This window comes from Dendroctonus ponderosae, unplaced genomic scaffold (assembly GCF_020466585.1).
Source record: "Dendroctonus ponderosae isolate FM_Combo_2020 unplaced genomic scaffold, Dpon_F_20191213v2 Dpon_F_20191213_6, whole genome shotgun sequence".
Classification (NCBI taxonomy): Eukaryota; Metazoa; Arthropoda; class Insecta; order Coleoptera; family Curculionidae; genus Dendroctonus; species Dendroctonus ponderosae.
In genome coordinates, this window is record NW_026018814.1 from 12,911,115 (window position 1) to 12,927,253 (window position 16,139).

Here is a 16,139-nt window from a genome sequence, read left to right on the forward strand (position 1 = left end):
TTAAATAGTTAAGTATAATAAATGATGTGTTACAGGAAAAGGCTAAAGAAGGGTTAAGGAAATATAGTACTGGCAACTATGCGAAAATTTCGACTCATGACATAAGGAATATATATTCCTTGTATCATGATCACAGAATCATGATTTCGACTGGCACGCCGGCGCAAAGCTGAACCATCATGGCGACCGTTGTTTTGTTTTGGAAATTGGTGAATTTCAGAGGGTGAAAAGTGGTGGAAATTCGTTCGAAAAATTAATAGGAAAAATGTTTTTTGTTACGAGATTTTCTATAAGGTGAGCATAGTCTATAAGGCAAAGCGGCAGTCTGAGTATCAGATCGCAAAGTCAAGAATTACCAAAATGAATATATGGCTGCAACTGTAATTTTTTACATAAAATGTCAAATATATCAAAAACTGTTAGACTTAAGCTTAGAATAGTGAGTAGTCCATAGATAAAGACGAGTATTCCTGTTATTCAACGATTTTAACGGTGTAACCTACTCTTCTAATCAATTCTACTACAAGGATCCAACACAATAATTTTTGTGTAAACACTAATCTGAAAACCAAAATTTGAATGCAGGCATGTTTAATTGTTTCTGTAATTTTGCAACGCAATTATTCGAAAACCTCACAACAAGAAGCAACAAAGTATTAACTAATGAAAGAGAATTGAACGCCCTTTAAAACGATTGTGTCACTTGACTCCCCTTCCTATTTAAGACTCTAAGGGTGACATCTACCGTAGGGGGTTGAAACAAGGAGGCTAAAGATGTTTGTTTAGAGTGTCCCCTTACAAATAAAATTGACTGGTCTTTCCGATTTTTCATATTTTCAACTGCAAGAAAGATATTAAGGCGGTGGGAAGTTTTCAAATTGACACCCTGTATGTAGATCTAAGTAATTACTTCATAATTGTTATTTTTGTAGACATTTTACAAGCAACGATACCGTAAATGAAGCTGAGATTAAACAAGTTCACAAGCTTCCCCATCCATGATGACGGTGAGACACGATGGCTGTCTTTGGGGCAAGTGGTATCAAGACTATTAGAGCAGTGGTCGGCTCAACAATTATTTTTCAATGAAAAATATCTTGACCAGCGTCTTTAGGCTACAGAACAAGTGTACAAAAGCCTGAGTATAAAGTTAATGCACTTATATCACTTAATGAAAATTAATTTAAGATCCTTGAACGAATTTTACAGAAGCTTTCCATGATCTTGAATCATTAGCGACTGAACTAGCTTAAATTCGAGACAAGCTCTGTGAAGAGGCAATAGAAAAAGCGAAGTCTCTTTGTGAAAAATGGGATATTGATACAACAATACGTGTAAATGCCCGGAGAATTGGCTGAAAATGTTGGTCTTTCCGCAGAAAGTGAAATTTCTCACGTTATGAAGAAGCGTTCTTGATCGTCTCCAACAAGAAATATGTTCACGATTAACACCATTAAGTGACCTTTATTTCAAAATAGGATTTCTCCTAAACGTTGAAACTTTATTGATTGATAACGAATTTTATAATACAGCTCTTCATGGATTATAACTCATTATCGAAATATGTGACTGATGCAAAATGTTAATACGCTTTGCTAGCTGCGAACGTTCATTCAGCAAATTAAAATTAATTTTGACAAATCTACGATCAACGATGGGACAAGGTAGCCTAAGTGATCTAGCATTTTGAAGTGTGGAAAGATAAAAAATTTAAATTATTAACTTTGATGATATTATTGACAAATTTGCTTTAACAAAAGCAAGGAAAATTTAGAAATGTTTTATTAATGTATTATAATCATATTATTATTAAATATATGTATCTCCTTAGAAGTAATAAATATTTGCTATTTACTGTTTTAAAACTGCGTGTTTTTTTAGACTAAAAAAAGTTCTAAAAACGTATATGTATTGTGCCTTGGGCGCGAGTTTATTTCCCTACGCCACTTTGTATCGGTAGCCTATTTGCGTATTTTAAAAATAATTTTCTGGGAACACGCTTTCTGTTTCTGTTTTGTTAATTTTTCGAATTGAAATTGTTTATTATGTATTGTGCTAAGCGACGGAAAATTATTTTTTTGAACTTCCTTTTCTGGGTTAGATAATAATTTTGCAAAATACAATTTATTCAAAGCAAAATTATGTTACAAAGCAAGTACCTACGTCGAATTTGAAACGGCACATGGAATGCAAATCCCACAATATCAATAAATTCTGAAGATTTTCGCGAAGAGTAGCTACCTATTTTGACTCAAATAAAGTTTTTTTCTGATTAAAAATTGTAATCAATTATAGCTTGTTCACAAAGAATTAAGATCTACTTTATTAAACGCTATTCGTTCTGTGTAAAACAATAGTTTTTTGTTCCTATTTTAATTTTTTTCCCGAATGTTTTTAGAACTTTTGGAGTACCTAGGTTTGCAAAATGGGTAGCCAATTGCTAGTTGCAGAGGCCGTTATTTTTTAGTGTCTATAAAATCATTTGTACTTTAAGTATAAAATAGTATTTGTTATATACCTAAATAAAGTTTTTTATTTTAAAAATACGATTTACAAATGTTCTAAAATTGTTTCTGCAAGTGACGCACCATTGCCCATCACCTTAAGACGCGGCTATATCACAAAAACGGCAACCGCAAGAGAAATCAGATTGACAGTTAAAAATAAATCACATTCACAGTTATAACAGTGATTTTAAAATCACGGTTTAGCTCATCTAGCCGATATTATAAACATCACACCGAAGGCTTCATTGCGCGAGCGCGAAATTTAATCGCTTAGCTTACCGTCGTGATTGGCACGCATTTTAAACCACTAGTCTTGTAAGTCTCTTTCTATGCCACTCGTCATATCATAGTGAGATAGTGAGTAGTCTGTGCCACTAGTAGTGAACTAGTAGTTGATAATCTGTCGTGTCTTATCGCAGGATTAAGATTATCTTATCGCGACGCCGCTGACGAACCATGCATTTTATGCATTCGATGCGCTAAGTTTAATATATTCTAAATGTAACAGAGGAAAAATAGTCAAGTTGGAGATAATGTATTAAACGATAATCTTGTAAATATTTGCCATGTTGAGTTCACCGTTTGCATAGACCCACTTTCCAGTGTTTAAAACTTTTCGATGTGTGCGATTCTGAACATTTTAATGACGTTGCAAGAGGTTTAAAACCACTGACCGGTCAGGATAAAAATCACATTGATTATTTCTTCACATACAACTATTATCATCAAACTTGAAATGTGATAACACAATTTCGAAGCTCAAAGTGCATAAAGTGGAGACCTAACCTTAACAGTTTGCAAGTATTGTGAAAAGTGGGGCTTTTTAGTTCGAATGTGCCATTGAATCCTGATGTTTAGTCAACGATTATTTCTTCAGGATTTAATTCCAGGTATGGGATATATGAATTTCATTGAAAAATAAGATAAAACATCAGTGTAGGTAGAATATTTTCTTTTTCACCGAAACTGTTTTGGATAGTCACGTGTCTCAATCAATTTGGAGATAACCACGCAATGCTCAGTCCCTTGATACAATGAATACAAGGTAGGATCTTGCGTCGATTTGCGTGACGTCAGTGGAAATCACTGCCTAGCGTGCTCTTTTCCTGTCTGCTAAATGTGATTAAATATAGCTTATTTAGTCTTTGTCACATTTAATTATTTTTTTAGAAATCCTCCTTATAATTACAAGATGCTTTGCAGCAGATTTTAGACTTGAAAATTAAAAGTAACGAAAATGTATTTATTTTGCAGACTAGCACAGTTGCCAGTTGTACAATAAAGTATAGCGTTAGCTGAAAATGTATCCTTGCAGTGGTACATTACGATTCACGAGACGGAAGTCCAAACAATGACCCAATGTTACTTTCCTATTATTTACGACGGAATATGCGTTTTGTGGTACCGTGGATGATATGTAAATTTTAATACAAATGAAATGACTGCACACCGCATTTTTTATATTTCTGAACCAACACTTAAAAGTAGCAAACAGTCTAGAGTACACTTTCCAACTACCAAAAGCAAAATGCTCAGTTTTGTCTACAAATTTCCCAAACATACCCAAACGCATTGTCCCCACGATACAATTTATCATTGTATGAACAGTGCATTCATTCATTGTGATACATTTAATTCATTATTTCGTTTGGCTCAACCCGATTTCTCAAATGACACTCTGGCACGCTAAAACGCTGAAAATCAGAGATTTTGTAAAGATTTATTTAGGGTATTTTTCTTCCCAATAAGCCTAAATCAGGTCCCAAACGCGACTTCCAAAGCATTGGGCTATGCAATGCTGCAAACCATATCCTCATATAACTTTTCATTTTTGAACTATTGCGTTTTGAATTCAGTGAAAATTCGTGTAGGTTACGTGCATTTTAAATGGGATCAGCTGTTCACTTTACCAAAGTGGTAACCAGCGACGTCATGTGCGAACGAAAATCGAGTTTTCGACCGATTAATATCCTACCTTGTATTCATTGTATCATGGTTCAGTCCTACTGCAGTCGGTGATCTCATACTACTAACTTCAGATTTATTTACTTTTGAGTTCATATTGCTGGACATAACCTAAATTTATTTTATTAAGTTTTATTTATGAAAACTTTGAGACGTTTTCCAACACTTTATCAACTTAGTAAGTAGTAACATTTAATTTGTTGATTCTTGGAAACCAACTTATCATTAGCTTTTTTGGATGTATTATATTTACTTATTACTTTATTTTCTTCAAAATTGTTCTTTTACATTTAAATAGTATTATATTATAATATAGCTAAGCTGCAATCTTTTCATTATAACGTGCAACAAAACGTAATTACTATCCACAGTCTTTCTATTCTTGTAATGGTACTTGTTAATATATTTTCACAAACTGTTTGTTGGGTATTTCGTCTGAAAAATTTTTGTCTTAAAAAACAGAATTTCCTCACGTCCTTTATTACAGATTGATAAACATTGCTGTTATCTCGAAATAAAAACGAATTCTTTATCAAAAGGTAATCAATAAGTTGATATTTATCGATGATAGGTGATCTGAAAGAGAGGGTATCTTACTTACACACAGGGTACACTTTAGAGTAGGCTCAAGCTGTAAGAGAAAGTTCCAATTAGTAGAGAAATTAATTTAAAAAAATTTACCCTGACGTTTCGATAGCTATTTTCTGTTATCGTTAACAAAAGAACCTAAATGAACCTAAAAAAGAGTATATTAATAAATTGTTTAACAATATTAAGAGAATACAAATATGTAAAAATTTGCTCTGTTCATTCGTTTTTACAAATTGTCAATTATTTGACTTTGACTTAAATCTCATTGTTCAAACCAATAAAGGTAATATTAATTAATAATTTTGGTATATGTTTCTTTGGTCTACTTCAGATTTTAGCATAGGTAACCATGTATGACTTAGATTAAATGAACATGAGGCCCTACAATTATTTTGATTTAGTCAAAGGAATGCGCTTTCTTTAATTTTTCGTTTTTTTGTAGATGGTTCTTTTATTAGAATTGTAGAATTATTACATTGAATTTTGTGGCAATTATCAAATGCATGTTGACAAATATGTGACCCTGTGATATTCTCTGTTTCTTATGTATGATTGGTGTTTTTTAATTCTTTTAGTTAATGATCTTGAGGTTTAATTACATTTTTTTATATTTCCAATTTAGTCATGAGGTTTTGTTACCGAAATTTTGCTTCTAATTATATTTTCAGTTTCGAAGATAGTCCGAATATTAATTTGTTTAACAACTACAGCAGAAAATTGAGATTATTTGATAGAACTAGATTTAATGAAATTCAAAAATTGCCAAAATATTTTTAGAATATACCCCTGGTAGTCCTTATATGTCCATGATACAATTATTTTTAAAAATCAAGCAGTTTAACTGCAATATTTTGTGTAGTAGTAAATAAACCTGTATAAACGAACAAATTTTAATGACATTTACGAGCCTGAACGGATATTCAAAAGCATCCAACATATTGTAGGTATTAGAAATGTTACGTCTAGATGCCTATCAACGAATAATGGCATCAAAACAGAAAAAGTTTTGGTTGTATCTAAACTATCCCGATTCGAATTTGAAAAGAAAAAGTTTAAAGACCTGACAAACAATCAGGTATTAGATACTTTAAGACAGAGGGGCACCGATATAGAAAAAATGATCAGATACCACGACCTACACAAGAAGTTTGAAGAGAACGTAGTGAATACGTTCGAGAATTTGGGAGTCAGCGTTAAAGTTGTGAATAGGTTGGTTGATAATTGATAACAAAATAATTATATTAGTGCAGTTTTAGTTCATTGGTGAAGAGATGAATAATCATATGTTGTAGATATTCATACACACCAGAGGATGTTGCAAATGCCGATGTCGTTATCCCTACAGGAGGCGATGGAACATTTCTCCTAGCAGCAAGTATGATAAATGATAATAAAAAGCCGGTCATAGGATTGAACTCAGATCCAAATAGATCAGAAGGATATTTATGTTTACCAAAACGATATTCTACAAATGTTAGAGATGCTGTTGAACGATTAAATAAGGTAAATTCGTGTTGTGCTCACTGTTCTTTTGCCTAATGCCGCCTCCGCTGCTTGGTTTATGTTGTTTAATAGGATGTCCCATGCGCGGTCCACTGTATATTGCTGGAGAATAGAATTTATTGCTGGAGAATTGAGAAAATAATCTATTTGTACAGATCCCGCGTGCTTTCTGTTTTTATTGACTCGATATTGAACTTTGTTGTCTGGTGGTCTTACCATGGCAATTATTCCCATTACTAAGTTATGGCAGGTCCGATGTTTGCCGATGTTAGTGAACTGATATTCTGTCTTAGCTCTGGTTTAATTTCTCTATTCGTTATTATATAGTCTATTGTGGACGTTAACCCTCTGGTGCCCTGAAACGTGACTTTGTGTTGGGCTTTGTGTTTAAAGTATGTGTTGTTAATCCTTAGTTCCTGGTAGGCGCAAAATTCCACAAGCTTCTCACCTCGCTCGTTCACTAACTCCTCATTAAATCGTAACTCCAGGTATTACCTCGTTCCCTACCCGTCCGTTCAAGTCGCGCATTATTATTCTGCCTTCTTGTTGCGGTATTCTTTCTATCAGCAGTTAGAATTCATAGAAATCGATGGTCTCCTGGACAGGCTTTCCAGTATCTGGTGCGTAAACGGACACTATATGGAGAGTGGGTTTCACATTCACAGTTACAACAGTGATTTCAAAATCACGGTTTAGCTCATCTCTAGTAGCAAGATTAATTAAATTAATTTCAGGGGGACTTTACATGGCTAATGAGGAGTCGCATCAGAACAACGTTATTGGTATGTGGAGAACAGAATTTGGTGCCCAAATATTTGCATGACAGTGAATTCGACTGTTTCCCTAGACAAACAGACGGAATTGCAAAAGAAAAAGTATCAAAAGTTTTGCCATGTTTAGCGCTAAACGAGGTAATGATTAGCTTTACCATTGTATTTATTCCAAACTGTTTTGAGTCGACTGTTTTTTTTCCTTTATTTTCTAGGTTTTTGTGGGTGAAACACTCTCGGCTAGAGTATCCCACTTACAAATGCGTCTAAATGGTTCTACTGAGAATACAAACTTAAAATGTTCGGGGATCTGCATTTCAACCGGTACAGGTTCAACATCCTGGCACTTAAGCATTAATCGATTGCCTGTTCAGAACGTAGCAGAACTGTTGAGACTTATTGATATTGATCCTACAGAAGGCAAAGATAGTTTGGCTACTGTGCTTTCTGATATTTACAACAAGAATTTAATCTTTAATGCAGGTAAGCATATTTAAGATTTATTATTTGGTATTTTATCAGACTAAACACCAAAGATTCGGATTTAGCCAAACACTCCTTAGTAAATATGGCTTATTTCTGTCATTCACAGCCCCGCTCAGTCTCTTTCACACAGAAATTGGATAATCTCTTGAATCTTTTTTTAAATTAATTGATTTTGGCCGTGTAGCATCGGCATGATGGAAAGTTTTGGGAGTAAAAACAAAGACGCACGACTGCTTTTCTTAAGAAAAATTGCTAATTTTAATGAGCGAAGTGGTTTATAAAAATATTAAATATTTTTTTAATGTATAATATTTGTTAGTATAATATTTTCTGTTTATATTTTAAAACATTTTTATCTAATTAAATAACAATTAATATCAAATATAGCACAGTGTATCAATTTCTTTTTACAAATTCAAAAGTTGTCGACAAAATTATACAAAAATAAATGTAAGCAAAATCAGAAATTAAGATTATTAAAAGTTTTTTTCAATAAATTTATTAGATTAGGTTGGTTCGTAGCTAATGGTTCTGCTTTTTATGACTTTCAGATGACCGACGCATGTCGTACACCATCAGAGAACTAATCTCAGCAGCAGTGTGGCCAGATCCGAAAGGTATCAAGCCAAGAGGATTTGCCAGGAAAATTGAAATTAAATCGAATTGCTTTGAAGCATCATTGGTAATCGATGGAGGCGTGTCTTTCTCATTTAATGATGGCACAACAGCTCTATTAGAAATTCGCCCGGAAGATGCCTTAAGAACAGTTGTTTTTTAAAATTAAATTGCTATAAACTAAGTATAACTGTTAAAGATATTCGATGATAGTGGATAGGTAATTGACTTAATATCAAATAATCTTATTCTTATTGTATATTCATTAAGGAAGCAAGCTTCAATTGAGACACTTTTTTAAAAGATACCTTTTCAAGGTATTAAATACCCTGCAGTATAAGTCTGATGTGTTTATCGCTAGTAAAAATAGCAATAATAGCTAAAAGTTTAGTTTTTTTGTGTTAAGTTCGTTTCAAAAAGTGTTTTGTGAAGCAGCAAAAGCGTGAGAGTTTTTATGTTTTCAAACATTTAAATTAATTTGCAAACGTTTAACCAAACTTGACTAAACAACACTGAAAATTAATTCTAAGCATTTTAAATCACACATTCATTCCCTGTGATGTAAGTCTTCATTCTCTGTGATGCCTTCAGTGACCCTAAATATCTAAATGAGAATAATAATAAAATGAGTCTAAATGGTAATTAACTGAATAAAATGCAATTTACTCAACGGTTAAATTTATGTCTTGTCTTTTATTACTATTTTTATGGATTTGTTTTCCTATAGTTCTTATGTCTGCTATTTCTTTAAATAATATTTTGGTGTTTACTTCAGTAAACAACTGTTGTGCAATGTATGTACTAAATATTTAGATGCTTTTTTATACGTTTATATTGTTTTATTTGTTGATCATGACCCAATTGATTTATTTTTATCGAATAATATAGGTATAATGTGTTCAGTAAGATCTTGATTGTGACGTCCGAGTACGTCGTTATGTACATAATTTTACTGTGACATTGCCTTTGTTAATCACATATCTATGATCAAGGTTCTTAGATGTTACCTGTTAATCCTGAGCGGAAAGTGTGACGTCACGTGTTTGCCATTTCCCATTTCAATACAGTGGATTATAGCGTTACTACTTATTAAAATACGTATATTTTTGTTAAAACAAGATGAACGTCTCTTCTATTTCTGCTAATGGTGGGAAATGGGGAAAATTCCTTATTGTGTGGTGAATTGTGGACTATTTTATCTTCGTTTTTCATCCATCCTTTGGCGCTTAAGGATCTAAATATCTGCCTTAAGCAACCAGAAATTCTCCAGAAACTCCTAAACCCAAAACTTCCTGAGGAGTTGTTTGTAGTGTGTTTATGTGCAAAAATAATTCAAAAAATGCAAAGGAACGTGCAAAGAAACTCTCTTTCAAATTACCTTAAGGTTCAAAAAGAATAGGTAAGAAAATGTTATGGCAAAGATAAGACCAGACGATTTTGAAGATGCGCTGCAGGCTACAATAATGAATACACATCCAAAACGCCTGCTGTTTGCTGCTGCTGTAACCATTGGTGAACAATTTTAGCACCCGTTATTTTGCGCACAGAAACATTTTTTTACCCTAGTTTATAAAGCAAATTATTATTATCATAAACTAATTTTTCATGTAGAAACACACTCTTCGATTTGCATATCATTAATCGCCGCCCGGTATTTTATGAAGTCTGTTTACAATTGAATAGGTACTTATAAGTATATACTTACTTATAAGTATATACATTTTACTATTTACAAACTCATTTATTAGTCTTGTGTCTCGTCTCGAGTGCATATCCCTAACTGAAACTTTTGTTACTGTGGGCGTGCGGTTGGATGTGAGGGAATGTAGATTGCAATATTTTCCTAAATATTTATTAAGCAAGTAAATTATAAAGAGACACCAGCTAATTGTAAACTTACTCAATGCAAACGCTCTGGACGTTTAAAACATGAGAAGAAACCCAAAAAACTACGAGCACCAAACTATAAATGTCGGCTGATTCAACGTTATAAGATTCAATAATTTAAACTGGCAAGCTTGTGACGTATTCCAGCGCGCTCTCCCATTGGTCCAATCATGTATACTGTAGGAACCGTGAGTTCGGGTTTCGAGTCCGAATCTCGACTCGGATCCACTCGGTCTCGACTGATTCGACAACCGGGTTTGCCAATATTCATGACCCGCATGTAAGCTTTCAAAAATAAATGTAAAATAGATATTTTTCATGTTATTAAATTTAGTTCACTAGTTTTTGTAAGTTTTGAAATAATATGTTAACTAAGTTGTACGACAATTGCACGTTGCTGTATTTCTAGACATATAAAAGATCCGTTCAGATCCGAGACCCGTATTTGGAAAATTTCAAGATCCAGATTCGTCCGGTCTTCTCAAAGATCCGGATCCCTGAGTCCGGTAAGTCCCGACCCGCCCATCACTATCTGTGCATAACCTCAATCAATTGGCATGGTTAGCAAAGAATGAAAAGATGTGCAAACTTTTAACACTTTAGCAGCAAATAACACCAGACAATCTCATTTTTGTGCATAATAACTTTAATAAATCGCTGAAAGTGAAAATAAGTGCTTAATTTGAATGTTTATTAAGGTAAAAAAAGGCAGAACCAAAAATTCGGAGGGACTCAAAGGACACAAGTGCCAGGAACATAATTAATTCTGAACTATGCCTTGTTTTACAAGACAAAATATGAGTTTCTATAAACCAGATCCTAAGGCCATTTGTGTTATGGCTTTGAACTGCAGTGATGGTAAACTGGCACTTGCAAGGTAGTCGCAAATTCATAAATTTTTAAAACAAGTTCTTATATATGTTTCTTGACATTTTTTAGGTCAGACGCTAGTATAGAGATATGGAATTTAAACCATACGCCATTTATGGAAAAATCATTTACTTCGAATCTAGACAACTACAGTGTGGAGGGTTTAACGTGGTGTAGTAGGCGACTTTTTAGTACTGGACACCATGGCTGGCTCGTAGAACTGGATTTGTTCACACTTACTATGAAAGACAAGTGGTCCATTACAGGAGAAGCAGGCACCTGCTTGGACTCCCGCAATTCACAGATAGTGGTGGGAACAGAACAAGGTTATTTGAACATATTTCAAGTTACCGGTACCGATACCCAATTTGAGAAGTTTCTGGATAAGCAGGAAGGACGAATTGTTTGCGTCAAATTGAATCCGACCGGAGAATTTGTAGTCGCAGGCAGTTTAAATGCCATCAGAATCTGGAGTGTGAAAACGGGACATGCTCTGCATAAAATGGTTTTAAGTAGAGCAGAGGCAAACAAAAACACTATTGTTTGGTGCTTGGAAGTTTTATCCGATTTCACTATTGTGAGGTGATTATTAATTTTTATATGCGTTACTTTAAAGGTCCAGTAGTGTTAAAAACATTATTTTAGTCCGACAAACGTTTTGTTGTTTAAATTGTGTAAAATATTCAAAGGTTTGTCAAATAATCAATTTTGTTTCAGTGGCGACTCTAGAGGAGTTGTTACTTTTTGGGACGGCAAACTCGGTGCCCAACTAGAGAGCTACCACTCACAAAATTCAGATATTAGAGCAATCTGCATAAATGAAAATGAAGATTCATTGTACTGTTCTGGTATCAATCAGTTGATTTGCAATTACGAAAAAGTTAAAGTTGGTATGCATCAAATCACTTATTGTCGAGACTTCTGTTTAATTTCAATCTTAGGTTCCAGTATTAAGTGGGTGAAATCTGTCGTAAGAAAAATTGACGAACATGATGTCAGAGCAATGGCTGTCTACCACAAAAAACTGTATTCCGCAGGAACAAGTGGCGATTTGGTTTGCAGTTACCATCCACCGAAAACGGTGGTAAAATATGCACATATTCCATACGTACAAACTGCTTCAGATGGATGCCCACTTATTCTACTAAGGTGAGCACACCATTATCATTTGAAGCTTACAAATTCTTTCGAGTATCTGGCGTCAACATTTAGAGTTGTTGGAAACATAATTGTTTCCCTATTATGAATTATTAACCAATGCGTTTATTATGTCCACATAAAACCATTTTAAGTATGTTCCCGTCTCAACCAGTGAGAACCAATTACACATTTCATTCGCATAAAATAAATGTCGGAAGTACAATGAGGCGAAATTTAAACACCCTGTTTGACTTTTTTTTATTATTACTTTAGCTTTTTAAAGTCTATAAATACACTCCTAAACGAGAATTGTTACATACATTACATAAACATAGTACAGGAATTTGAATGAAATTAAAAATTCTAAATTTACATTTTCAAAAAATGCTACAAATTTCTCAATACAAACTATGCAAGGTACAGTGTGAGTCAATAAGCTCACGTTCTATTTCGGATTCATTACTTGTAGGTTCAGAGTGTAATAAAATCAAGATCGGTGGTATTTACGGAAAGCATGTCTAAGATGTTTGGAAACAATCACATTCACCAAGTTTTCCACTTTTTCTCGTGTAAGAAATTTCGTAGGATTTGTCGCTCTCTATGTGACATATCAAAATGTATTTTATACTTTTTTACATTAAAAATCTTATTGACCCCAATTTTTACAATAATAATGGGTCACTTTTTAGAATCCTTTCAACATATATTTTTCTCTAAAATAATTTACTTTTTGATTCTTTTAAACTGCCATCATGCTTATTACGGATATCCAAGAAATTCATATGCGACAGGCGATCAAATACTGCGCAACAATTTGTAAATGGATTATAAATTTCTAGTCGCCTGACTTTAAGGAAAAAGTGATTGTATTTTTTACAAAGAAATACATTTTAGTTGTTACAAATTATAATCACTGCCATGTCGGCAAGGCAAGCTAAGGCCGGGACACATTTCTCTATTCCGACCCCTCGATCGTACACTCGGGCGAAGATCTGAGAGATAAATGGTATTAGAAGCTGTGGTATTAGACTTTGAACGCCGTAGTTCACATCTTCCCGCTGCCCGCGTGATCCATCTCCGTTTTTGTATCCGACCATGTTCCGATTATGGTGCCTACCTATTGCGGGAACAGAAAACGGTCCTTAGTTTAGGTTACGTCAGTAATACAGGTTTTGGTGTTTTGGTTTTAATGCAAATGAAAAACGTGAGCTTAATGCTAAGCTTAATTAATTAATCTGAGAAGCTGATTGAAGAAGCGAGGAAATATTCGGTACTGCATGATCAGGCCAGAGAGCACTATTGATTTTTGAAAACACGTCTTTCTTTCCACATTTTTCTGCAGTTTTTTCTCAATAGTCTAAAGACTAACCGCCAACATGGACATTCTAAAACATTGATAAAATTTTGATTTCAATTTCTTCAAAATGCTACTAAGATTTTCTTGTGAGTCTCTCATCTACAATTTGGACACAATTAATTGGGTATAAGCAATTGTGCATCGCAACTTGTATTGCAATTCATATATTTACAAAAAGAATGTTGGAAAACTGTTATGCTTAAAGAAAGGAAAATATGCTTAGAGTGTAAAAATAGGAAATAACTTTACAATATTTGATATAGTAAAGTAATTTACTAGTAATTTTTATTTTGTCTGTGGCTCTTCCAAATTTTCAAATATTTGAATAATGTACACTGGGTTAAATAAATAAATAAAATTCTGAAAATCATACTTAAAGCAATATTCATTATTTTACTTGTTATTCGCATGGATGCATCGCATCTCTTCGATGGTATAGTTAAATATCACAGCTTTGGTTGAAATTATCTTCATTTCGACCCATTCTTATTTTTATTTCATATTTATTTGATATTGTAAAGTTTGTTTGTTCTAGATATTCAAAACATATTGAGATATGGTCTTTCTCATGTTCGAGAAAAAATGATTCTGAGCACCAAACCCCACGGTGCCCAGAGGGTGTGGATCCACAGGATAGACCAAGAAAGTTGGTTAAAATTCAGAAAGTAACCAAAAATTCTGAAAATATAAATGAGGTAGAAGGAATTATATGTTCCTGTATATCTGACGACGGAAAATGGATATTTCTTGCGACCAATTCAGGCTTTCGTCTGTATGCCCTCCGAGTGGTATGTTTTACATTCATTCTAAAACATTGATAACATTTGTCTTGAAAAATACTCTTTTCGACCTGCAACTCTTATGACTTTCAAGCTTGTCAACTGAATTCAAGGTTGCAAAATACGCTTTTTAGACAAAATCACTCGCTATAGAAAGAATTTTTAATTATCCAAATCGGGCCCGTATTAACAAAGTTATTAATTTATTCATACCGAAGGATCTGATTATAATAACAGCATAATATTCATAATATGGGTGTCATTCGCGTTTGTGTTTGCCATTATCCAAAATAGTTATATTTATTTGCTTAAATTATCTGTGAAATTCGAAAACATATCATTAGTCAACATAAACTCATCACAAACGGGGAGTGTCATGACCCCCATGAACGTTCTAGCAGTTTTCATCAGTTCCTGAGAAACGCGCAAAAAGGTGTAAAACATGAAATTTTGTCATAATCTTGCATTTAAATGTGTTATATTAAAATTCAGCATTTTGTGTGAAAACTACCACTATTTTTTCACTCACATTCTACTAGCCGAATCGGGTTTCCAATTTTCTCGTGAAAGTGGTAGGAAAGCACGCTTTGTAGCTTAAGTGGCTCTTGAGATACGACGAAAAAAGCGGCGTTATGTGTGGGACCAATGTGCAATATAATAGAAAAACCAAGCAATTCTATACATTTTTGCGAAAACTACCAATATTTAACCGATGCTTCCTTGTATGATCACCGATCGAAGAATTTTTCAATGTTTTTTATAAATTTTCGATTAGCAATCAACGTTTCACATACGCGTATTTTGAACTCAGTGAATTCCTTTCGTCCTAAGACGCTCCCAATGTTTAAAAGCCAATTTTAATTTATTATTTTATGGATGTTTTTAGGTTGATTCACATCCAAAGTTACAAAAAATTAATGATTTGGATGATAGCAATATTGCCTGTGTTAAAGCGGCATTTAACAGTAAAAACAATCATCTTATTGTAGCTTTAAGTAATGGTAATCTAGTTGTATATGACCTGGAAGATGGAGACCCTTTTATTAGTCAAAGACTTGAATGCTTCAAAGGTGAGAGTCGCTAGAGTGATTTTTGAATATATTTCATTTGTTTATATTTTAGTGCACTTGACAGACACAGTAAGTCTACTAGAGGTGTCTAGTTGTGGCAAATATTTAGCTGTTGCTGATGCGGAAAGCAACATAGTAACGTTTACTTACACATCAGATGGGTATTCGCGACACTTAAAGTTGCCGAAAACCACCATTCCACCTACGGCATTGCATTTCCAGAAACATATTCTAAAAGTTTCTTATGCTAATAATGTGGTAAGTGGTTCAATATATTTTGAAATTTAACCAATATCACTACGTCCATGTATTTTCAGGTTTATGAATTCAATATAAAAAGTAATGAATGGACTGAGTTATGCACTGCTCGGAAGAAGCCGGTAAGTTTACAGAAGGAAATACATTGCATTAGAGCATTTGCTTCGATTTTCGTGGAAAGACATTTTTCTGTTATATTCTACACTCAGTTTGGAATCTGTAAAACAGGTCCTCGTTTTGTCACGGGATATTACTAAAACTTCCTTGAATGAATACTCCTAATTGCTTTTGCAGATTATGATTGCATACTTAGTGGTAACCAAAGAATGGTTTATTATCAC

General features: G+C 33.6%; 2 protein-coding genes across 3 annotated transcripts; both read left to right on the forward strand.

Annotated features, from left to right (window-relative positions):
- The first annotated feature begins 2,801 nt into the window (after window positions 1-2,801).
- Window positions 2,802-9,267, forward strand: LOC109546559 (NAD kinase 2, mitochondrial). Of its 2 annotated transcripts, none has more exons than XM_019917551.2 (6): window positions 2,802-3,397; window positions 6,008-6,272; window positions 6,356-6,566; window positions 7,301-7,477; window positions 7,552-7,819; window positions 8,374-9,267. In XM_019917551.2, the coding sequence occupies exons 1-6, from the start codon at window positions 3,358-3,360 to the stop codon at window positions 8,598-8,600; spliced, it is 1,188 nt and encodes a 395-aa protein (XP_019773110.1). In that variant the 5' UTR covers window positions 2,802-3,357; the 3' UTR covers window positions 8,601-9,267. The 2 variants fall into 2 exon arrangements, with proteins under 2 accessions (XP_019773110.1, XP_048523389.1); XM_048667432.1 differs by lacking the exon at window positions 2,802-3,397 and adding an exon at window positions 4,220-4,650.
- Window positions 9,268-10,835: 1,568 nt separating this feature from the next.
- Window positions 10,836-15,920, forward strand: LOC109546562 (U3 small nucleolar RNA-associated protein 4 homolog; the record flags this gene model as incomplete). The annotated part of the gene is given in 8 exon segments (XM_048667377.1): window positions 10,836-11,201; window positions 11,264-11,776; window positions 11,912-12,084; window positions 12,136-12,343; window positions 14,227-14,479; window positions 15,357-15,540; window positions 15,593-15,798; window positions 15,858-15,920. Coding segments are annotated over 8 exon segments (1,704 nt in total), but the record flags the coding sequence as incomplete, so codon positions are not given.
- Between the last annotated feature and the right edge of the window lie 219 nt (window positions 15,921-16,139).

What these genes read in the sequence shown, in the direction of transcription:
- LOC109546559 (XM_019917551.2), top strand. Translation starts at nt 3,358, where the DNA reads ATGTTTAGTCAACGATTATTTCTTCAGGATTTAATTCCAG. An exon ending in AGCGTTAAAGTTGTGAATAG is followed by an intron (nt 6,273 to 6,355) that starts GTTGGTTGATAA and finishes CATATGTTGTAG; the next exon opens with ATATTCATACACACCAGAGG. An exon ending in GAATTTAATCTTTAATGCAG is followed by an intron (nt 7,820 to 8,373) that starts GTAAGCATATTT and finishes TATGACTTTCAG; the next exon opens with ATGACCGACGCATGTCGTAC.